General features: G+C 37.8%; 1 protein-coding gene across 1 annotated transcript; it reads right to left on the bottom strand.

Moving 5' to 3' along the window:
• Nucleotides 1-2272: 2272 nt before the first annotated feature.
• Nucleotides 2273-25323, bottom strand: LOC149820455 (uncharacterized). The gene is made up of 2 exons (XM_089983574.1): nucleotides 24088-25323; nucleotides 2273-2697 (listed from the first exon to the last, which is right to left on the bottom strand). The coding sequence occupies exons 1-2, from the start codon at nucleotides 24769-24771 to the stop codon at nucleotides 2419-2421; spliced, it is 963 nt and encodes a 320-aa protein (XP_089839700.1). The 5' UTR covers nucleotides 24772-25323; the 3' UTR covers nucleotides 2273-2418.
• Between the last annotated feature and the right edge of the window lie 6 nt (nucleotides 25324-25329).

The following is a 25329-nucleotide window of genomic DNA, read 5'->3' as shown; positions in this document are numbered from 1 at the left end:
GCTCACTCTAAGAATCAACCTGCTTCTAAAATTTTGTCAATCAGCCCGTTGCAAAAGTTTGCTCTCAATCTCCCTGTAAATATGGGAACCCCAAGATATTTAATGGGGAGGGTTTTTCTTTGCCAATTACATACGTTGTGGATATATTTAGATCTGTCATGAGACAAATTAAAGGGGATACATATCGACTTCTCAACGCTAACCAATAAACCTTGCTTTCAAAATCAGAGATTATATAAAAAGAAGACATTCACTGACTATTTTTCGCCTCTAATGAAAAACAACGCATCATCTGCATAGAGGTTGCGACTCCATTCAAAATTTCTTATCTTACACAGTTGAAGTTTAAGCTGCTTTTCTTCAACTTGGATTCTACGTGTCAACCTTTCCATCACCACTAATAAAAGATACGGAGAAAGAGGGTCTCCCTGTCTTATCCCCTGAAACTGGAGAACAATGGACTTAGATGCCCATTGATGAGCATGGGAAAACTAGAAGACTCAGCATACACCATGATCCTCTCTATCTATGATTTATCAAAGCCAAAAAATTGCAAGAATTCCTCTAAAAAAACTTGTTTATTCTGTCATAAGCTTTGACTAAATCAATTTTAAAAAGAACACTTTTTTTTTTGCTCTGCACCATGTGGTCAACTAACTAATGAGAAATAAGGATGCTCTCTTGAATGTTTCTCCCTTTTAAAAAGGCTCTTTGATTATGCGAGATGATTATCTGAAGAAGCTGTCTCATTCTCGTCACCATGATGGTAGAGATAATTTTGTAAATGGAATTACACAAACTAATGGGCTTATACTCAGAAAGCTTAGCTGCCTGGGGAGATTTAGGGATGATTACATTATTAGTATTTATTCAACTCAAAATCTTGCTAGTATAAAAAAAAAAAAACCATTGTTTTGCTAACGTCCTCCCCAACAATGTCTCAGTAAGTTTGAGAGAACACACCTGGGAACCCGTTCGGAACCCGAGCACTATTTTCCTTTATCTGAAAGACCGCCCTTTCTAAAAGAGGGTTTTAAAGTGACATCAGTTGGCCATTCGATCTCAATTAAAATCGAACGACCAGCCGTTATTCGATGGTCGAACGACGAGAAAACAGTTTGATGATACTGCTTTCTCTCTCTATACATCGAGAGAGAGGAGAGAGAGAAAAGAGAGTAGTTGCCCTTGGCTGCCTACAACAGCCTACCATGAGTGAAGGGGGGTTCGAGTTATTTTTCCCAAATCTGACCACACAGATGCGTTCGATTTGGTAGAAAATGACACTTGATTCATGTTTTTTTAATAAAAAAACAAAAAAATTTAAGCCTTGAATATTTTATGTATTTATAAAAAATTTACACAGTCAATTTTCAAACCTTATAAAAAACCTACCTGTGCATCGAAATCGAATGATGCAAGAGTTAATTCTTGTAAAATCAAATTTAAGTTCAGATTTGAGAAAAATATGAAAAAGAACCCTTCAAAAGCCCTATAGGCAGCAGTAGGCATGGATCAGTGTAGGCAGCTACTCTTTTCTCTTTGGTCCTACCTCTTGTTGATCTGAACCATTAGAATGTGTATAGCATTGCTTATTTACGAAAAAACAAACTTCCTTTCAAATTGATTTGATGTAAAGGTTGTAAATATCTTATCAAGTTTTAGTATAATACCAACCATTGATTTTTTTTCCCTCTTTAAAATACACACCTGAGCATACACATCCAACGGTTCAAATCAAACAAAAAGTAATTGAGAGTACGATTTTTGAAAGGTCCTAATGGGACCTACAGAAAAAAGGGTAGTACCATCTCCCTTCTCATATATATATATATATATATGAAAAATATTTGCAAATAATGAAGGTAAGAAACTAATGAGCTATAAATCATGTTGGATAAGGATCATGCCTTTCTGATATATGAAAATTTGGCACATTGTGGGCGGTTGATATTTGGACCCCTTTAAAAATTAAATTACTTGCATAATCACATGATTCAAAAAAAGTTTCCTACTAAACAAACCATGTAGATCACATCCGTACAATTTGATAAAAAAAACTGGAAATTATTTTAAAAGAGTGATTTCTACTCATTAGTTCCTTGCCTTCATTAGTAGCCAATATTTAGCCATATATATATATATATATATATATATATATATAACAGTCGCCGTGCCTCTGAGTCTTGGAGGTGTCCACCAGACACCTTTGAAACTAAGCTATATGAAAACAAAAATAAATAGATGCTCAAATTTTCAATAGATTGCTAGCACATTGAGGCAGTAAAGTTCTGAAAAATGCCATTGATAATGGACAAGAGCCATCAAATATGGCATATGCAAATGACATTAATTACAGAATAAACTAACCATAAGGCCAAGATACAACAGAAAGATTGCAGACAATGTACATGAGTTGTTTTAACTGTTTTCCTGCGAATGAGCCCATTTTATTGTTTCCCTGGCCAAGGCATCCATTGGATCAACACATTTGTACAGGAGTGGATCATCATGAGGTAAGATTCGTTGCAGATCGTCAGAAGCAAGAATAACAGTATTGACAGGCCTCAGCAGAAGGAACTGCAGTGCAATTCTCAAGAGGTTTCTAGCACCTTCCATATCCTTCCTGTTCAGAGCCTCCATGGCAGGAATGACTGTGTGTTCCATGGTTGCTTTATCTGGCAACACTACTTCAAAGCCCTGTTCATGCAATGAGGTCTCAATTCATGTTTATATCAGCGTTCAAAATGTCGATTATTAAAGACAAAGGAAATAGTGAACTAAAATGTCACGTTTGCTGAAACACAAGACAGCAAAGACTATGACAGATCAACATTGAAGACTGCAAGGACCTTGACAGGAGAAAGGAATATGACTTCCATGATCACAACAGTCCCCATTTTCTGCAGTAAAAATTATTAGAAGCAATTATGCAGGAAGCATAACTAACATGACTGTCCTCAAATTTTAGTCAGGCATGATATCATTCCCTACAAGCCGGTACCATCAATACATGGACAGTTGAAACAACTTATTGTTGCATGGAAGGATGATAATATAAACATCAATACATTTCAAGGATAAATGAAAGACAATAAAATCAAAATTTGAGGGAGGAAGATATCAAATCTAAACCCACCTAATTCATAAGTGTTGCAAACCCAGGTTGGCATATAGGACCATGACATACTGAAATTATTAGATGGTAAAAGGGAATATCTCCTTACTAACACAACATAACTTAGTATTGGTACTGTTGTCAATTTCAAAAACTTTGTTTTTCATATATAAACAAATCTGGTGCCTTTCCCAAAACTTCTGAATATTAGGTGCATTCTTGATTTATGCCAATCAGTTAGGTGTCCTTTTGAAAGTTTCCCTATCAAAATAGAATGAGAAGCTTGCTCGTCAGCATTCTGACTTCCATAGGAAGCTGGCAACTTTGCAGAAGAAATCAACATTAGCTGAAAAAATGGGTGATATCGCTAGAGTTTGAGGTTGTAAAGATGCTATGGACAAGCATTAAACATATTAACCAGCAGCCAAACAGAACATTGATGTAGCGACTATAAGACATCTAAAAGATTTACAACTGCTATAACTGTTGAGCTTCATAACATTGAACTTTATATGTTGTCATGGCTCGTGATGATAATATTGGAGAAGCTGATGGCAGATCAATTTCACATTAAGATAAACAAGGCATCAGACTTTGCAGCCAGCATTTATTATCGATGTCATGAAACTTTAGCTCTTTGATGTTATTCTGATTCAACAAGGTCAGAGGTCACCATCACCAATCTTTGTCTAATCCACATGGGGAATTAACACATACAAGATTACATTCAAACTTGCTATCAACGTACAAGAGGGACTGCAGTAAAAAGGAAAATTGAAAATAAATGGCAAGATCCAGTAAAATGATACAAAAGCGACAAAAGCAGTATTAGCATATAACCTTGAACAATATGCTGCATTAACAAGTTAGCAAACTGTATTTTTATCAAAGCTAGCAAAAATAAAATAAACAGCGCCATAGGAAACATGGGCTTCTTTCCATTAGATTAAACTATGGCAGTACATGGTTGGGGCTTTCTGCAACTTGGGAAGGCCAAGTGTTTAGATTTAAAATGGAACATTTGCAAAGAATCATTGAATACTAGTTGCTAATCAGAGAATATCTTCCATGTTATGTACATTTAACCGGTTTTATGTAGGGTGGATTACTAGCCATAGCCATGTTATACCATACACTGGACCTGCATCCATGCCGCATAGTTGTGTAATTTAAGAGTGTCACTCACATCATCCAATGATACTATTTTCAGATTAGTATGCATAATCTATCAGAGAGAAATCATATATTTCCGAAATTAGGGAGGATGATATAGTAATAGTTGTAGCATTGTATAGTGACTAATCCTTCAAAAATTATACACTATGTTACCTAAACACTCCTAAAGTCCAGCGTGTCCATTTCCAGCTGTCTCTGACGTCGACACAAACACTTCTTAACACAGCTTGTATATGACAATTTTCAACTTTAAAGTATCCAGCACTATTTGACATGCTAGACACCATATGTCATATAGTGAACAGTGATGATGACCTCTAGCACCAAATAGCTTTTTGAATTTCACTTTCTAAAAGCGACTCTCTCTCTCTCTCTCTCTCTCTCTCTCACACACACACACACACATATCACTTCATATCATGATTTATTGTTTCTCTTATTTATTCAGACCTATCTTGTACCAAAAAAGGTATACATAACCAGAAATAATGATAGGAGTATTTATTATTCTATGTATTTTATTTGTCCTCCTATGGCTTATTTAGTTCTTTCCCGAGCGATTCAACTCTGTAATGCAGTGGTTGGTAGAACGTCCGTGGTCTCAGGTCTTAGCCTGCGCCAAACCAAAATCGCCAGCAAAAAATCGAGCATGCATCCCTAACTCTGCAGAGTTATAGTACTATCACCTAGGACTCATTGGCTAACCTCTGTGGGATGGGGACAAGAGGCGCCTTCGGCCCTCGAAAACTCAATATATCCCACGAGGCTTGTACTGTCATTCTCTTTCTTAGAAGGACAAGAGATCAGGACGGACTCAGTCATCTTAGAGAGCTCGGCTTCACCGGTGCCTCAAATGGACCCATAGTCCAGGGTTATCTTTATTATTAAGTCATAGGTCACATTCAAGTGTCATTATCTCATAGGATAACCCTCACATGCCCTCATGCATGATATCAACAACTCAGGCCCTCTTACATGACTAAAATAATTTATGTCATATGCATGACTTAAACTTACATAACCTCATGCATGTACATGGCATAATCATAATTACTTTCATGCATGATCCTGTCATACCAGGATTTATTCTAAACATATTCTCATACATGATCCATTTCTGACATGCTTTCATGTATGATTCAATTACAACATGCCTTATGCATAATTTTTTCACGTGTGTTATACATAAAACATGTCACGGATGATTCAATTTTTCATGCATAATACATGTCACATCATAATTAACACTCAAATAGGATATGTATTAACACGTATTCGTGTTTACACGCATGATTCATTTATTTTAAGACATACACTCATGATACATTATATACATGGCATGCTTTACTCATTTATTATTTCACACTAGCATTCAATATGGTAATGTCAAACACATCAATTTATGCAACATACATTTCACACAATGCATGCTCAAACATGTACCTGTAGCAAACACACTACATATTCCGCTATCTAGAATCATGACGACCATGATCTCCGAACTACACCAATAAAATCACTTTTATTCCCATACATTCAAATCATGCTTAGCATGATCTCCGAACTACAGTCACAATAGTCCTAGATACCCACAACTAAGTAGGTATGTGAGCATATAACGATGATCTCCGAACTACAGTCACAACAATCCTAAATATCTACAATTAAGTGGCGTGTGTGAGCAGGAAAGTGTTGTATATAATAAAAGTAAAACCATTGTGTGATGCATTTGCACCAGATACCTACCACAGGTAAATACCCGATTTGCAAGTTGCATTAATTTCAATGTGTATGGCTTTTCTAGCCGCAAACAATACTTAGCATTAAGTATTAGTTATTTTCTCATCTTTGTACCTGAAATTCAATTGACACAGTGCAATATATATACCTCTAAGCATTTTCTACTATTACAACTAAACTATTGATTTCGTCTAAATACATTCTATTTGAGAACATAAACTATGCACGTGCATATGTGAAGACCGCATTAAAGATATGTTTGTTAACCTATGTCACACGGACTTGGTTGGGGAGGTGACGCACCCGCGTCGACACGCCCCGACACGGGTGTGGCTTCAGACACGGGCCGGACTCAGTCAACGAAGAGTCGGACTCAGTCAACACACCGAGTCTGAGTCCGTCCACTTTATAGACTCGATCAACTTTGACCGAGTCTATTTTGGTCCATTTTTAAGACAAAAAACTAAAAAAAAAAATATTATATATATATATATATTTACAAAATATAGCCAGACTGTGCAACAGTCACATGCTGCATTGCACAGTCTGTGCAACTGCATTGGGTGTGATCAGGCATGTGTTCAGGATTTTATTTTGATAGGCAGGTATTAATCTTTAAGTAGTGGGCATTTTTTGTTGGGATAATCACATATATAAGATTTTTAAAATGAAAATGCACTCACACGATAATAAAACCCGAATTTGGAACCACCACTAGCAATTTAATGTGGCCATGATCGACCTTTTGCAGAGAGATTGCGAACAAAACCAAAGAAATAACGATCCAGCCAATCGACTGAGCAGACAAACAACATCGCGTGCTCCGACGAAGAAACGATCACGGCCGATTCCGGGAAACCAGAAAGAGGGCTCAAAATGTCGACAGGAAACGAAAAAGAAAACAGAAAAATAAACCAAAGGGGAAAAAAATAAGGAGAGATTGGGAAGGGACTCACCAAACGAAGGGTCTTCACAGCAGGTGGCGTTTGGTCTGGTCATCGCCCACTGCCGCTCAACGAAGGGGAAGAGGAAACGGGAAGGAGTAGGCTGGTGGTCGTCCGATCGTCGTCCGGGCGACGGCTGTCGCTGGAGGAGCATTGGCTGCTGTAGGGAGGGTTAACGAGGTGAGAGAGGGAAAAGAACAGGAGGAACGAGGGAGATGGGAGGGCGATGGGCTCCGTCGGTCGGGAGGACGCCGCTGCTCTGCCGCAGGAGAAGAGTGATAGAGCGTTGCAGGGAAAGAGAGGGGAATAGGGTCTTGGTTTAAGGGAAGTGAGAAAGAAAGAGGCATGAGGGGTTTTTTTTTTTGCATGAAACAATAAGGGGGAAATAACCTGCATGGTGTTGGGTCCGGATCGGGCCCGGTTTGGTCCCAAACCAAAAGACAACAAAAATACAATGATAGAAATAAAAATTAACCTAGTTAACAAACGAGAACCTCATGTTTGTTCTATTGCGTAAAATCCTTAGAATTTTATATTCAGATAGATCCATTTGGATCTCATCGGTATAGAATTTGGGTCTATTTCAAAATCCCCTAATTTTTTTCAAATTAGTTTCTTACCTTTTATGTGCATTAATTACTCATTTAAATTTAAATGGTCCAAGGATTTTGGTATTTTCAAAAATGACAATTTATTGATTAGAGTCTTTCTCATAAATTATTTTATGACTAAAATGCTCTTTATTCAAATTGGTTTCAAAAACCACCATATTGCACCTAGTTAAGTTCAAAAGATATTGAAAACACTTAGATGAGGTTGTAACTCCCTAAAACAATTACTCTACATGATAGTTTAAATATTTTATCTGAAGAAATTCTTAAAATGGCTATTTTACCTTTATTGGTTAGAAAAGTATAATTAAGCATATAAAATGCCCATAATTGACATTTAAAAGATATAATCACATTTTAAAATCTAAAAAATTTACAGGTTTTACAGTTCTCTCCTTTTGATAATAAAATAATGATCTCCAATTATTTTTCTTAAATATATGTGCGTCCACATATTTAGTTTCTCAAAGTTTGTGTCGGACACTTTGTACCCATGTCCAATAGTGGCACTCATATAACCGTCCAGGTAATAGTCATGCAAAGATATCATTACAACCATTATTCAAAAGAGTAAGTGAGGATAAAGACATGATGGATTCAGAAAGCAAGGTGCAAGATCTTAGTGGTAGCAAAGTGTAAAACTGATGAAATGCTGTTGAGTAGAATTCAATCACTTGGCTCAAATCATGCCAGGTTGGCAAGGAAGAGGTGAATAGGAGGATGATAAGATGTTATTGAATATGGGGATTATGCTCGTGCCAAGCTTTGATGGTGACACCAAAGATGCATTTAGGGCATTATGTCCAATGGTGGCTGTCAAGTTTTCATCAGTCAAAAGGCGAGGAAACTAATGTGATAGGACTCTGGGACAATAGAAAGTATAATCTTCCACCATGAGCCACCTGCCATGAAAAGCCAGAGATGATTATCAATGCTTGTTTGAACCACATGGAGGTTTGGGCAACGACTTTTGGACGAATAGCTGATGCCAATTTTCTTCCATGTTGGGAATATCCACTAATCCAGAAAAACTAGTATGAGAAGCTCATGATGTATTGCTCAGGTGGATTGCCACAGAATTGTGTTCCAAATGAGAGTATGCAGGATGTGGCCAAGGTGGTCAGAAACCACTAGAAGGCATGATATATCACAAGTGTACTATTTGTAGAGCCAAACATCTTATGATTTCGTTAAGCAGATGATTTAAGAGGTTTGGCAGCAATATGATCAAATCTGGCTGATGCAAAGGAATGCAACTGCTCCACTTGAATGGATAGATGAGAGCTATATATATAAACGCTGTCATGTTCTGCATAGTCACAACCACCATACTAAAGGATGAGCGTGCAGGGATCTTTTGGTCCTTTGGTCTTTTGGCCCACAGGGAATTCAATTCATTTGTTTGGTTCTGCACCAGATGGTATTGCTGTGAGATTTAGTGTCATGGTATTAGGGCAGGATACCAATAACAGGTACCGGTAAATCCATACTCTTTAAAACCATCAGCTTCTTTTCTTGTCATAATATCTTATTATTTTCTCTCTTCTTTAATTTTTCCTGCATCTTACTATTTTGTTAGTCCTTTCTTAAATAACTTCTTCACATTATTTCAACTCATCTACTCTTTAACAGTCAAGAAACCATTTAGACAGATCTGATCCATCTTCTGTTGAGACAAACCAAGCTGTTGTTGATGTCAGCTGCTGTGAGCACTCTCATCAGCTGAAGTCAGCAGCATAGTGTAACCACACTACTGATTGTGGGACCAACCTATACCAGCTTGTAGTATTTGCTCCAAGGGGGATTCCGTCATCTTTTCCCCCTTTCCAAAGCAGTGAGACCCTTCCTAAATTCCTACCTCTCTCGCTGATGCCTCCTAGAACCTCCCTCTCTCTATCTCTTCATCTATCTCCTTGTCGCACCCTCTCAACCCCTCTCTCTCATGCATTTTCAACCTCTCCCTCTCTCTCATGCCCCCTCAAAGCACCAACCTCTCTCTCTCTCACTCGCGCCTTTTCCAACACCTGGGTTGCTACCATTCTCATTAGGAACTTATGGATTTGATGATCCAAATAGGTGCATGGGGTATTAGGAGACACTGAGAGAGATACAATAATCTTTTAGGGTCAATAAGAGTTGCATGGGCAATATTTGAATTGTAAGGGGGTAAGAAAGTCCTTCCTTCTGACTCAATGCCCCTTAGGGGGCATTGTTGTCTTTTTGTCTTAGAAGACAATCTCTTTCTATGATCCTCCCAAGATGGAACATTCAAGAGGAAGAGAAGACTATACATACCAGTATACCATTAGTGTAAATATTGCATTATGAATTCACCTTCAATTGAGAATTTCTCAATTTGATCTATTGAATATTTTAGTAGGATTGACTCTTCTTTTTTGAAAGAGATAGGTTTCCTTAGGTCTTTTTCAAAGAAGATTCCTTCATCTTTTTTCTCTTTTTAAAACTGTAAGACCCTTCCTAAATTCCTATCTCTCTCCCTATCCCATTCATGCCTCCCACAACCTCTTTCTCTATCTCTTCCTCTCTCTCCCTCTCGCATCCTCTCAACACCGAGCTCGATGGGTATCTATGTTAAATTGTATCTCTCTTATGTAAATATTTACATATATATATATAAAGAGAGATACATATCAGAGTTACCAGTCGAGGAAGCGGGAGCGGGAAGCGATACGGGAAGCGGGAGCGGGAAGCGAGGCACTTTCAAAAATTTAGGAAGCGGGGAAGCGTGGGACCACTTAGAAGAAAATTCCGAACCGTCTCGGAAACGACCTAGGAAGCGAACCGGAAGCGACCTAGGAAGCGAACCAGAAGCGAGGGGAAGCGAAAAAAAATGAAAAAAATGGGGAAGCGAGGGGGAAGCGTGGGGGAAGCGCGCTCCCCATTTATGGGAAGCGCGTTTCCCATAAAAGGGGGACGCTTCCCCTCATGCTTCGGAAGCGCGACGTTTCGCGCTTCCGAAGCGCGCTTCCCCTTTTGCCTAGGCGCTTCCGGTAACTCTGATACATATACATATATACATGATGTATATATGTATATGTATCTATCCTTATATATATATATATATATGTTTCTCTCTCTTCTTGTAAAACCCGCAAGGGTATTATAGTCATTTCCCTTCTTTTGCGCATATTCATAATTATGAATATGTTGTAATATTTTTTGTATTTTTACTTTTTCTTCTTTTCTTTTTTTCTTGTCATTTTATTTTTTCTTTTTGTTTGACTCAAGTCAACTTGGAGGGGGCTCAACACTAGCTGTTGAGCCTCTCCAACGGTTAGAATTCTAACCGTTGGAGGGGCTCCAACAGCTAGTGGAGCCCCTCCAAGGCTCCTTGCTTGCTTATAAATAGGGGAGTTCCCCCTTTGTAAAAACCACTTCTTGGAGCTTTTGTTCTCCATTCTTCTCAATAAAATTTTTTATATTTTGTATGCCTTTGTGCATTTGAGTTTCTTTATTGTACCTTCGTGTACATTTGTTCTAAGTGTTCTTGTGCATTTGTGCACATTGGTGGTGTTGTGCTTATCGCACACTTTATCTCCTTTTTGAGATATTTTCACATGGTATCAGAGCTAGGCTTAAAGGAAAAGAAGATCGTGCATTTTTCTCTCTTCGTTGAAGTATCTCATAAAACGTGCCATTAAGTTGTGGTGGTTGGAGTGAAGACTCGGTCCTTCATTCTATATTTTAGAAGCTTTCTACATCAAGAAGGAACTCATTTCGCATTGTGATACGCATTTATTTCTCTTTGTATCCTCTCTAATGGGCGAAAAGGATTCACACTTCTCTCTTGGCTTCAAATTAAATGGAACGAATTATCATGTATGGGCCGGGAATATGGAGGCCCATATAAAAGGAAAGGGTCTTTGGGGATATGTTCAAGGAACTATTCCCGAACCCGAACCTAAATTTACTATCCTTGAGAGAGGGGAGATCAAGGTTCTTGAGGGAGAAGAAAGAGAAAAGGCTTTTGAAGATTACAATAAGAAGCATGGAGAGTGGGAAATGAAAAATTACAAAATACTCTCATGGTTCTTCTCTTCGGTTGAGACCAAAATTAATGCCAACATTCTAAAGTTCAAAAAGGCATATCAAGTATGGGAATATCTTGAAAGAATGTATACTTCAAGAGATTTGTCCCATAAATACTATCTCCAAAAGAAGGCTTTAACTCTTCAACAAGGAGAAATGTTTGTTAATGAGTATTTTGCCGAGTTATCCACTATTTGGGATGAACTTGCTTTCCAAGAAGCTAAATGGAGTGGTGAGGCTATTGAATTGAGGGCCAAACAATTAGAAGAGGATCATTTCTTTAACTTTTTAAATGGGCTTAGACCCGAGTTTGAACAAACTAGATCCTCTCTCTTGTCTTCTTTCTCTTTTCCTCCATTGGAAGATGTGCTTACCAAATTAAGTGGAGAAGAAACTAGATTAGGAATGAATAAAACCAATCTAAGTGTGTTGGCCGTTCCCTCTAAAGATGAGGATGAGGGTGCTTATGCCGTCTCAAGACCGGGGAATAATGTTAAAACCTATAAACCCCCTCATTTTAACAAAAATCAAGGAGGAAGAGAAAATGGTGGGCATTATGAAAGAAGAGATTATAGTAAGATCATATGCCATTTTTGCAAAGAACCGGGTCACATTAAACCGGTATGCCCTAAATGGAAGAAGATGGTGGCTATGTCTACTACTTTCCAATCAACCAAGGAGGAAGGTCCATCAACTTCCAACCATGCTACTTTGTCTCTCAATCAAATCATGGAAGCTCTTCAACCACTCCTCAAGGGATCCGTTTCCGGAGCCGCCATGACCACCTTCTCTCCTTCCAGTAAGTTTCTTTGGCTCTTAGACTCGGGTGCATCCTTTCATATGACTCCAAATGTTTTTGCACTTTCTAAATACTCAAAAAATTTGTCACACTCTTTTGTCTCTACCGCGGATGGGGCTTCTCTTGAAATAAAGGGAATTGGTGATTTTGAAAGACAAGGTTTTTCTATTGTTAAAGTTACATTTATACCAAAACTAAATTTAAATTTGTTTTCCGTCTCTCAACTATCGGATCATGGGTGTGATATCAAATTCTCATCAAATAAATGTTGGATACAGGATCGCCGGTCCAGGAAGTTGATTGAGGAAGGCTCTAGGAAGGGAGATCTTTATCTTATGGAATTTCTTCAAATTCCAAAACCCTCTTTTTGTAATGTTGCCCAACATAAAGATATAAATGTTTGGCATAAACGCCTTGGGCATCCAAATATTGTCAAGCTTTCTTATTTACATTTTGCTAAAACTTTATGTAAAGACAATTTCAATTGTAATGATTGTATTCTTGGTAAAATGAGAAGCTTACCTTTTGGACAAAGAACTATGTTTTCAACTAAGCCTTTTGAAATTGTGCATTTGGATGTTTGGGGACCGGCACCCATTGTGTCTAAAGGAGGTTTTTCGTATTATGTTATTTATGTGGATGATTTCTCAAGGTATAGTTGGATATACTTCCTCAAACATAAACATGAGGTTTTCTCTACTTTTAAGGTTTTTCTCATGATAATACAAAATCAATTCAATAGTAAATTACAAATTCTTAGAACCGATTCCGGGGAAGAATATCTCTCAAATGATTTCAAAAGTTATATTGAAAATAATGAGATTGTTCATCAAAGGTCTTGCCCCAAAACTCCTCAACAAAATGGGTTGGCCGAACAAAGACATAGACACATAATTGAAACTACAAGAACTTTGCTCATTTCTCAAAAAATTCCAAAAAGATTTTGGGCCGAAGCGGCTCTTGCATCGGTTTATCTCATAAACCGACTTCCATCAAAAAACTTGAATCAAATATCTCCATATGAAATCTTGTATAAAAAAGAACCCGATTACAATAGGTTAAGAATTTTTTGTTATAAATGTTTTGTTCTCACCGATAAGAATGATAAATTATCTCCCAAAGCTATTCCTTGTGCATTTTTGGGATATTCGGAAACACAAAAAGGTTTTAGGTGTTATGATATTAAAAATGATAAACTATATGTTTCAAGAAATGTAACCTTTTTAGAAAACATGAGTGGTTTTGAAGAACACAAAACTCATGAAGATAATGCCGATTACTCTTTTTTGTTTGAACTATTATCTAGAAATGAAGATTTTTTTAGCGATGATGAATTGAATGAGAATGAGGATATAAGTGAAAGTATTCCTCAAACCATTCATGATGAAGAAGAAATGATAAATGAACCAATTACCTATACACATAGAGATAAAAGCACTTTTAGAAGTGCAATAGAGAAATATAGTGACCTTAGTGAATCTTCCAACCACTCTCGAAGAACTGAAAGATCTAGGAAAAATCCTTCTAGATTTATATCCTATGAGTCTTTTTCTCCAAAGCATAGGGCATGTCTTAGTGTCATTCACTCATATCAAGAACCTAGAAATTTTAAGGAAGCTAAGGAAATGATAGAGTGGAGAGATGCCATGGACAACGAACTTAGAGCCCTCAACAAAGCCAAAACTTGGGTTTTTCAATGTCTTCCAAAAGGAAAGAAAACAATAGGATGTAAATGGGTTTTTAAAGTCAAAACCAAGAGTGATGACACTCTCGAAAGATATAAAGTCTGTCTTGTCGCAAAAGGATATAGTCAAGAATACGGCATCGATTACGAAGAAACCTTTGCCCCCGTTGCACGAATGGTTACTGTAAGATGTTTGATCACCATTGCATCTATTAAAAAATGGAATATTTACCAAATGGATGTTAAAAATGTCTTTCTAAATGAGAACCTTAATGAAGAAGTCTACATGGATGTTCCTCCTGGTATGAACGTACCAAAGGGGAAAGTCCATTTGCAAAAAGCGCTTTATGGTTTAAAACAAGCCCCTAAGGCTTGGTATGATCGATTTAATGATGTGATGGTTCAAGATGGTTTTACCTCATGCTACACTGACACTGCTCTGTTCGTCAAAAAGTCTAAAGAAGGAATTGTGATTTTACTGTTGTATGTTGATGATATGTTGATAACAGGTAGTGACATAAAGGGCATTAGAAACATTAAAACGACTTTAAAAGAAAGGTTTGAAATGTCAAACTTGGGGTACCTGACTTACTTTCTTGGTATCGAGGTAGCCTACTCTCATAGAGGCTATTTCTTGTCTCAAACTAAACTTGTTTGTGAGATTCTTGACAGATCAGGTATTACTAATGATAAAATCTGTGAGACCCCTGAAATTGTGGGATCAAAAATGAAGATCGATGATGGGAAACCTTTGGAGGATCCTACCCCCTACCGGCAACTTGTGGGATCTCTAATGTATCTTAGCATCACAAGGTCGAACATCTCTCATACCGTGCATACTGCAAGCCAATTTCAGCATGCTCCTACATCCGTTCATATGAGTGTCGTTCTCCGAGTTGTCAGATACATAAAGGGAACTTTAAACAAGGGAGTTTTCCTTTCCTCATCTTCTGAGTTAAATTTAATTGCATATACTGACTCTGATTGGGGAGGTGACCCAAATAATTGTCACTCCACTACAAGCTTTTGCATTTTTTTAGGTGAATCCCTGATCTCATGGAGATGTAAGAAACAACAGAAGGTGTCTCTATCGTCCACCGAAGCAGAATATCGAGACATGGCTTCTACAACTATGGAGATTGTCTGGATTCATCAGTTGCTGCAAGACATGGGAATTCTAATTCAAGAACCCACAAAGTTGTGTTGTGATAATAAGAGTGCAATCTATATTGCTAAGAATCACACTTTTCATGAGCGGACAAAGCATATTGAGATGGATTGCCATTATGTTAGAGAGGCATATCTACAAAAAGTCATCGACCTTCCTTATGTGACTTCAGAATATCAGTTGGCAGATTTCTTCACCAAGGCGTTTTTCTCTTCAAGATTCAACTTTCTCCTTAGCAAACTTTCGGTCATTGTGCCCTAAGTTTGAGGGGGAGTGTTAAATTGTATCTCTCTTATGTAAATATTTAGATATATATAAAGAGAGATACATATACATATATACATGATGTATATATGTATATGTATCTATCTTTATATATATATATATATATATATATGTAAATATATATGTTTCTCTCTCTTGTAAAACCCGCAAGGGTATTATAGTCATTTCCCTTCTTTTGTGCATATTCATAATTATGAATATGTTGTAATATTTTTTGTATTTTTACTTTTTCTTCTTTAACTCCGCCTGTGTAGTTATACACTGCCGGTCCCAAGCCCGGATAAAGGAGGAGGGTTGCGGTAGGCCTGTGACAGCCAGCATAAAAACTTTGTCATATCCTATGAAAATGAACCAATATGAGAATTTCGTTGGGGCGTTCCCTACTGAGCGACGCACTGTACTCTCTAGGCCCGGAGGCAGTGATAAATGTGCAAGGGTTGCTAGGTCGTCGCCCAGAAGCGACGCGTCACACCGGCGCCCGGGTGTGGTGTCAAATAGGCAAGGGTTCCCTCACTTTGTTGGACGGGTGGGGGTAAAGAAGTTAGTCCAAGACCATAAAATTAGGTTAGCCACTTGGAACATAGGGTCTTTAACTGGTAAGTTGGTAGAGTTAGTAGATGTTATGTGTAGGAGAAAGATTGATATTTTATGTCTTTAAGAGACCAAATGGGTAGGTGAGAAAGCTAAAGTGATAGAACCTTGGGGATATAAGATTTGGTATACAGGAATAAATAGGAATAGGAATGGAGTAGGGATTGTTATGAGTCGTCAGTTTATAGATAATGTAGTTGAGGTCCGTAGGAAGGGTGATAGAATTTTACTTATTAAATTAGTATTAGGTACGAATATTATTAATATTATTAGTGTTTATGCACCTCAAGTAGGTTTAGATGATTCCATTAAGCATCAATTTTGGAAAGATTTAGATGGAGTAGTACAAGAGACATCTTATGGAGAAAAGCTTTTCATCGGCGGTGACCTTAATGGACATGTAGGCATTAGTAGGGATGGATTTGAGAATATCCATGGAGGCTATGGTATAGGAGAAAGAAATGAAAGTGGAGAAAGGATTTTAGATTTTTGTTTGTCCTATGATATGATCTTAGCAAACACTTGGTTTAGGAAGAGGGAGTCTCACCTAGTAACATTTAAAAGTGGGGTTAATACGAGTCAGATAGATTTTTTCCTACTTAGAAAGAGAGATAGGGGTTGTTGCATCGATTGTAAGGTTATACCAGGAGAAAGTGTAGCTACACAACATAGAGTCTTAATTTTAGATCTTAGAATTAGACAATGCCGCAAAAGGGATAGACATAGGATAGATCCTAGAATTAAGTGGTGGGCACTGAAAGGAGCTAAACAAGGAATGTTTGTAGAGCAGGTAGTTAAGGAAGTTGATTGGTGTCTCGAGGAGGATTCAGAATCAATGTGGAATAAGATAGCGGGTGGTATGAGAAAAGTAGCTAAGGAGGTATTGGGTGAGTCTAAAGGCGGTGCACCACTAGGTAAGGATACATCATGGTGGAACGAGGATGTCAAATTAGCTATTAAGGTTAAAAGAGAGTGTTATAGAAATCTAAGTAAGAGTCGTGATAATGAGAATTTGGAGAAGTATATGATAGCAAAGAAGGAAGCTAAAAAAGTTGTTCGAAACGCGAGGGCTAAGGTATATAAGGAGGTTTATGACAAGTTGGATACCAAAGAAGGCGAGAAGGATATTTATAGGCTTGCAAAGATGAGAGATAGGAAATCGAAGGATTTGGGTATGGTTAGATGTATCAAAGATGAAACGCAAAGGGTTTTAGTCAAAGATGAGGAGATTAAGGAGAGATGGAAAGATTATTTTGATAAGTATTAATGATAGTCATGCTCAAGATCTTGGAGACTTCTCCGTTCCTTTTCATGAGATAAATCGTGACTTCATGCGCAAGATTCAAAAGAAAGAAATTGCAGAGGCTTTGAAGAAAATGAAATCAAGAAGGGCAGTTGGCCCAGATGGTATACCTATCGAGGCTTGGAAATGCTTGGGAGAGAAAGGTTTAGAATGGTTGACAAATCTTTTTAACTTAGATTTGGCGAACAAATAAGATGCCTAATGAGTGGAGGAAGAGTACTTTGGTGCCTTTATATAAGAATAAGGGTGATATACAAGATTGCACAAACTATCGTGGTATAAAACTCATGAGTCATACTATGAAACTTTGGGAGAGGGTGATTGAGTCTAGGTTGAGGAAGGTTGTCATGATATCGGAGAATCAATTTGGTTTTATGCCTGGAAGATCAACTATGGAAGCTATACATCTTCTTAGACAACTTATTGAAAGATATAGAGAGAGGAACAAAGATTTGCATATGGTTTTTATTGATTTAGAGAAGGCATACGATAGAGTACCTAGGGACGTTCTCTGGTGGACAATGATGAAGAAAGGTGTTTCTCTCAAGTACATTAGTATAATTAAAGATATGTATGAAGGAGTAGTAACCAATGTCCGCACTTGTGGAGGGGTGACAACCGATTTTCCGATAACGGTTGGGTTACATCAAGGATCTGCTTTAAGCCCTTTCCTATTTGCGATAGTGATGGATGAGCTTACGAGATCAATTCAAGAAAATGTACCGTGGTGTATGTTGTTTGCTGATGATATTGTTTTGATTGATGAGTCTAGAGCTGGGGTTAATGCTAAGTTAGAATTATGGAGACAGACATTGGAAGCTAGAGGTTTTAAGTTGAGTAAGAGTAAGACTGAATATATGGAATGTCGGTTTAGTAAGCAACGAAGTAGTGATGGGAGTGTAGTGAAGCTTGGTAAGCAAGATATACCGGTGAATGATTATTTCAAATATTTGGGATCCATCATTCAAAAGTATGGAGAAATTGATGGAGATGTAAATCATAGGATAAAGGTTGGGTGGATGAAATGGAAAAGTGCTACTGGAGTGCTGTGCGATCGTAGAATGCCATTGCGGTTGAAGGGAAAGTTTTATAGGACGACTATTAGACCCGCTTTACTATATGGTACGGAATGTTGGGCTGCCAAGAGACATCATATTCAAAAAATGAGTGTAGCTGAGATGCGGATGCTTAGATGGATGTGTGGAAATACAATAAAAGATAAGATTCGGAACGAAGAGATACGTAAGAAGGTAGGTGTTGCACCCATTGAAAATAAGATGCGAGAGAATCGTTTACGGTGGTTTGGACATATTCGGCGAAGGCCTAATGATGCTCCAGTTAGAAGGTTGGAGAAATGGGAAAATATATTAGTTAAAAGAGGTCGGGGTAGGCCTAGGAAGACTTGGATGGAGATGATAAGAAAGGATATGAATGCTTTGAACCTCACCGAGGACATGGCGTTGGATAGAAATGATTGGAGGAAAAGGATTCATGTGGAAGACCCAAAATGAATTTCTTTTTTGGTTCATATCGCTGACCCCAATTGTTTTGGGATGAAGGCGTAGTTGTTGTTGTTTGTTGTTGTTGTTACTTTTTCTTCTTTTCTTTTTTTCTTGTCATTTTATTTTTTCTTTTTGTTTGACTCAAGTCAACTTGGAGGGGGCTCAACACTAGCTGTTGAGCCTCTCCAACGGTTAGAATTCTAACCGTTGGAGGGGCTGCAACAGCTAGTGGAGCCCCTCCAAGGCTCCTTGCTTGCTTATAAATAGGGGAGTTCCCCCTTTGTAAAAACCACTTCTTGGAGCTTTTGTTCTCCATTCTTCTCAATAAAATTCTTTATATTTTGTATGTCTTTGTGCATTTGAGTTTCTTTATTGTACCTTCGTGTACATTTGTTCTAAGTGTTCTTGTGCATTTGTGCACATTGGTGGTGTTGTGCTTATCGCACACTTTATCTCCTTTTTGAGATATTTTCACAATCTCTACTTCTAAGACTGCTTCGGGTAGATCCAACGATGGAATCGCCGAATCTAATGGTGGAAATGTTGGATCGGGCTTCGGTCTTCCCTCCAACAGTCGAAGATGACCTGGTCTGATACCAAATGGTAGCAGCCTAGTGTTGAAGAAGGCCCAGTGAGAGAGAGAAAGAGAGGTTGGTGCTTTGGGGAGGCATGAGAGAGAGGGAGAGGCTGAAAATGCTTGAGAGAGAGAGAGGTTGAGAGAGCACGAGAGGGAGGTTGTGGGAGGCGTGAGAGGGAGAGAGGTTATGGGAGGCATAAATGAGAGAGGAAGAGAAAAAGGTAGGAATTTAAGAATGGACTCACGGTTTTGAAAAGGGAGAAAAGAGGAAGGAGATGGATCCAAGGGAGTCAATATCTTCCAAAAAAAAAGAGTCAATCCTATTAAAATATTCAGTAGGTCAATTTGAGAAATTCTCAATTGAAATTGAATTCATAATGCAATATTTACACCATTGGTATATATAGACCTTTCATCCTCCTGGACATTCCATCTTGAGAGGATCTCTGAGAGAGATTGTCGCCTCAGACACAAAGACAACAATGCCCCTAGAGGTAGTTAAGCCTAGTAAAATGATCGCATTGCCCATGGTGGGGTGTTGAGTCAGAAGGAAGACTTTTTTGTCTCATTACAATTCAAATATTGCTCATGCAACACTTATTGACCCTAAAAGACTGTTATATCTCTCTCAGTATCACCTAATACCCTATACACCCATTTGTATCATTAGATTAATAAGTTCCTAAGAGAGATCCAAACCTGCTCCAAACAGAAAATACAACACAAAAAAAATCATGAGGTTGGTGCTAGGCTGCTATCATATTTGAAAAAAAAAGGAGAGGCAAGTTTGAAAAAGAGAAGGAAAAAGGGAGTTAGTATGGCATCTTGCAACCAAATTGCCATATTTCTTGGTTATTCTTTCTCTTATCTGCTTGATCTTTATTCCTTTGGTTAATACCCATCATCACATTGTCCTTCCTCAATTGGCAACTAAAAAATCTGAGTTCTATGATCTTCCTTGCTTGGGAAACAATTTCATAACCTACATCATCAAGGATTGATGGGTCACATGGAATGGTGGCATTCATGCTCCAGCAGAATTTCTCCCAGTAGAAAAGATTGACAAAAAAGGAGGAAAGATGTTAGTCACACGACCAAATGTTTCTTATTCCAATTGAATTATGAGTGACTAGACGGCTGTTGCTTATGGAATATCCATGCTTTCCTTTGAAGTACTTATGCAGGTTCCTGATTAATGCAGACCACATGATTTGTGGGAGCTGCTTCACAAAATGATTTATCCAGTTATCTACTCCAAGAATGTATCAATCAAGAAGGACCATGATAATCTTTGTCATGGGAATTCTCTGGTTATCGAGTATCTAAACAAGATGAAAGCAGTTAATAATCAACTGGTAGTTGTCAGAAGTCCAGTGTCAAAACATGATAAGATAACTTACATTTTGCAAGGCCTTGGATCAAAATACAAATATTCAATATCGTGATCAAAGGGAGAGTACTACAATCCACTTTTGAGAAGTTATGCATCTATGATATTATAGCATGGTCACTCTCTGTTTCCAATTCCTTTAGCTTGTTACAGGTGCACAACACGCATGAGGTACTTGTAGCAAGTGGTGGAGGGGGGAGAAATCAATTTAATCAAGAGGAAGGAATAACTTTATTGCAGGAAGAGGCGCTTTAGTGCTGGTCAAGGAATTCTACCTTTGCCTGCCAAAAAACTCGATTTAGAAGCTATAATTGGAAGAAATGTATGGTTAAGTTCCATTCGTATACTTGGTGGAATCTGTCATATCTTAACCAAACCCTTTGTGTGGGCTCATCACACATTTGTATGGCCTGGAGAAGCCTACTGATCTTATAGTTTAGGGGCTTTATTTGTCTTTGGTTTCATTGTTTGTTGTTTCATCTGGTTCATTAATATTGCTTATCCTAGTGAATTTTACGGGCCTATTGGGCAGGAAGCCTCTCAAGCTCAAGCAGTTACTTTTTAGTTAGAGGCTAATTTCTTGGGGCTAATGTTGGATCTGCTTAAGGACCTACTGGTTTAGGTAAACATCTAATGTGTTCCCCGACCAGAGAGATTCTTTCTGGAGGATAAACTATGTGTTTATGAGATCTCCTACTGCTTGGTTGAAGCCTCTAATGGGACCTAATGGTTTGGACTTGAGTAGGATGGAAAAAGACATACAACCTTGGCAACAACGATGTTCACCGGAATATATTACTCATGCTCCTTTTATGTCAGGCATTAAAATTCATTATAGCAAGCCATAAAAGGACTCAGAAGTTTGATGAATTTGAGTTACTACTCCATTAATATTGAGTCCGCTTTGAAAACTACATAAGAAACAATTTCCAAGATTATAGCAGACTACCTGAGGAACACGTTGGAGAACCAACACATGTTTCTTATGGGGATATCCGTACAGAGGATTATTTTAATTTCTCACATACGTTAATGATACACACTACCATAATATCAAGCATGTGGGATTTTAGTATTTTGATTTCATAAAACAACTCAGTTTGAGGATTTTGATAGGTGGACAACAACCCTAATAGACTTTGGAAGAGCTTGTTAAATGAAATTGTAGATGGTAGGAGCAAAAGTTAAATACAGCAAATATAATGGCCATGTACTTCTATTTAGAATATGCAAAAGTTTCATTTTCTTTTCATTGGGCTGTCAGGTAATTGATTTTAATTCCTTAAAGCACATAAAATAAAATTCTAAAAACTTCATTTTACATATAAATTAGATTTACCATGATATGGTCAACAATATCAGGACGTTTCAATGATTAAATAGTGATGAACTTAAATAACTATAATTTGCTTGGAATTTGTGAAAACTTTTCTATGTTCTAGGGTAAATTGACACTTGTGACTATGCTCATAACCAAGACAGAAAGATCATGACATATGCATAGTGTAGCAATTGCTATACAAAAAGAAGTCCATTTGTCATAGAAACCAACAAGAAACATGTTTAGCTATTATTTTTTCTTTTTTTACTTCCATCTTGGAATTTCTTTTTGTTCCCTATTAGGATTGTGGGAGGCACGATAGACAATGGTTTCATAAAGAATATGCTATTGACAATTGTTTAAAAGTGAATATGCTATAGAGTGATCAAGGAAAAAACTATTTCCCATGGTAAACAACTTGCTTACACAGCAATAGTACAACTAGGGATGTGGAAGTTGCTATTGACATCCAACTAAAGCATTTAAAATACTAAAGATGGTAGAAAAATAAATGATGCACATAGGAAATGACAAGTCTAAAGTTGGATATTGTGAGATCTTCTGCAAATACATGCCCTTCACATGTTTGCAAAACAACAAAGCATTCATTGCCAACATTAGTGAAGGTCATATCAGAAGTAGCAACAAACAGGATGAAAAGGTACCATGTTTATTTATCATATGTGCTTGATAAGCTCAAGAAAATTTTCATCCAGATACACCTTTTTACCCTATATTTAGTAATACTTAGTTATCTCAACCTTCTAAGGGCACACATATGAAGAAGGGGGAAAATACAACCAACTCTACATGAAACACCTATGACAGCATTGGTAGCATCAGATGACATTCAATCTAACGCTTCAAATTTAATTTAAGCTATGAAGCTTCATAAATGATTGTCCAATTAAATTGATAAATAGATTCATGCACAACAACTAGGGATGGGACACAAGCTGAGCTGCTTGTGGCTTGGCTCATGTTCAGCTCGTAAAATAGGCTCAGCAAGCCGAACATGAACAATAGGTACTCGGCTCGGCTTGTATGAGCTTGTCAAGCAATACAAAATATATTTTAGATCTATTTTACATCACATAGTATATGTAGAGTATATGATTGGACTATTTAGTTTGCAAAAAAATAGGTTTAGTAGTAAAATCTTATTACTTCTAGCTCTGAAACAAAGCATTTTTTATAAAACTATTTCTTTCAGCTCTACAAAAATGTTTTTGTTCTTTTTTTTTTTGTAAACAAGCCAGCTTGAACTCGGCTTGTTTAACTCGGGGCTCGTTATGAGCTTGAACTTGTTTTGGCTGGCTATAAGAACCAACCAATCTTGAACACTTCAAGCTCAGCTCATTCTGCTTGTTTACCAGCCCTAACAGCAACTGATTTATGACAATAGTTTATGAAGTGTCATCTGTGTGGGGGTTGACTTTCAAAATGAAATCTGAATGCCTGAATTGAATCTTATCCAATGGTCCGAGATGATGTCATAGATACTCCATGTAGAGTTGGTTGCATATTCTCTCTCACAACCGTATCATCCACATATTGGAAAAAAAGACACCAAAAGGGCTTCAGCACAAGATATATACAGATGGGAACCTCCTACAAAACAATAGAATAAACAAGAGAACTAACTATATCATATACATGCATATTTTTCAGGGGCAGAAGGAACAAATAAAGCAGAAATCATCACAAAAACAGAGATAACAGCACCCACTTTGGATGGTACCGTAAAACATTGAACATGGAAAATTAACCACAATCACACCAGAATTTGAACAAATAAACAAAAGGAGAACTCATATATATGAAGAAAAACCTGGTTCTGGAGTTTCTCCTGATAGATCTCAGCCTTCGGTGTAGCTTCACTTGCAAGGATTCCAATTTTGCAATTGCTCCCGGCTTCAATAGGCTTCAAATTGGCCTCCTTGAGCTCCGCTGCCATGCACTCTCCCACATGAAACAGAGGAACAGAGCACCCCACAGAAATCTTCTCATACCACAAGTTTGAAATTTGGAAGGGCGTAACGATGCAACGAGCACCGGATCGTTCGAGAAATTCACGCTTTCGGAGCAAATTCTCCAAAACCGCATCGTACTGGGGAAGAAAACAAGACTTCCCCAAATTCCTCTCGCAGGAAAAAAGCTCCCTGTTCAACCCCGGATCGTTACACACAATGAAAGGAAGACTATCCCGCCCCTCTCTCGAACTCAAATCGATGAGCTTCTTCAAGAAATTCAGCGTAGACGCTGCTGATACGCCGCCAATGATTCCGACGGCATTCGACTGACCAAGTACAGAAAGGGAAGCAGCGCCACTGCTTCTTGGTAGAGCGAAGCCCTCTGATTCTGTCAACTTATCATCCTCATCTCTCTGAAGCACAATGGAAGATTTTATAGCAAAAAGGGGCTTTGGGTATTTGGGTTTCAAATGAATTCTCTCTCTTTTCACAACACCAACAAAATTTGATGAGCAATTGAGGGTGTAAGAGTGCATCTTCATGCTTCCATGAAAAGCACAAAAACCCAAAACCCACCTCTAAAAACTCAAAAACCTTTCATGGGCACTCCATAAATCTGATGAAAAAGCAATGTAAACGCTGAAACACAATCACATCAAGGTTCGGCAGCATCATGTAGAGAAAAACCTCAAGAAAGGAACAAAACATCATAATCATAGAAGTATATGGGGACTTTTTAAAGCCATTGGAAATTTGGAGATGTGAAGCAATCAAGACAGATTGGAAGCAACAATGATGCTTCACTGCACAAGGTGAGGTGAAAGGAGGGGAGGTGGTGCAGACCTACAGCTAATGGGTTCGCCGCCAAGACACCGACCATACTAGTTTTATTGCGGAAACACTATTGAAAATTAATAAAGAGGGAAGTGTCTGATAATTGTGAATTCATCTTAGTAGATCAAGAATTTGAAAAAAATTGTATAATTATCTTTTTAAAGCACCAAAGATTAGTGTTTTCTCATATCGAGGTGGGGAGATATGATCGAATGAACAGGGTATACTGACATACTCGGAGCACAGTCACACTCTATTCACATTCA

This window comes from Nuphar pumila, chromosome 12 (assembly GCF_984573655.1).
Source record: "Nuphar pumila chromosome 12, dmNupPumi1.hap1.1, whole genome shotgun sequence".
NCBI lineage: Eukaryota > Viridiplantae > Streptophyta > Magnoliopsida > Nymphaeales > Nymphaeaceae > Nuphar > Nuphar pumila.
The sequence above is the reverse complement of the archived record's forward strand: the minus strand, read 5'-3'. Positions and strand labels throughout refer to the sequence as shown.

Coding starts and splice junctions, on each gene's coding strand:
- LOC149820455 (XM_089983574.1), bottom strand. CDS start 24,771: ATGAAGATGCACTCTTACACCCTCAATTGCTCATCAAATTTTGTTGGT. Junction 2,698..24,087: donor AGGAGAAACTCCAGAACCAG/GTTTTTCTTCAT, acceptor TTGCATGAACAG/GGCTTTGAAGTAGTGTTGCC.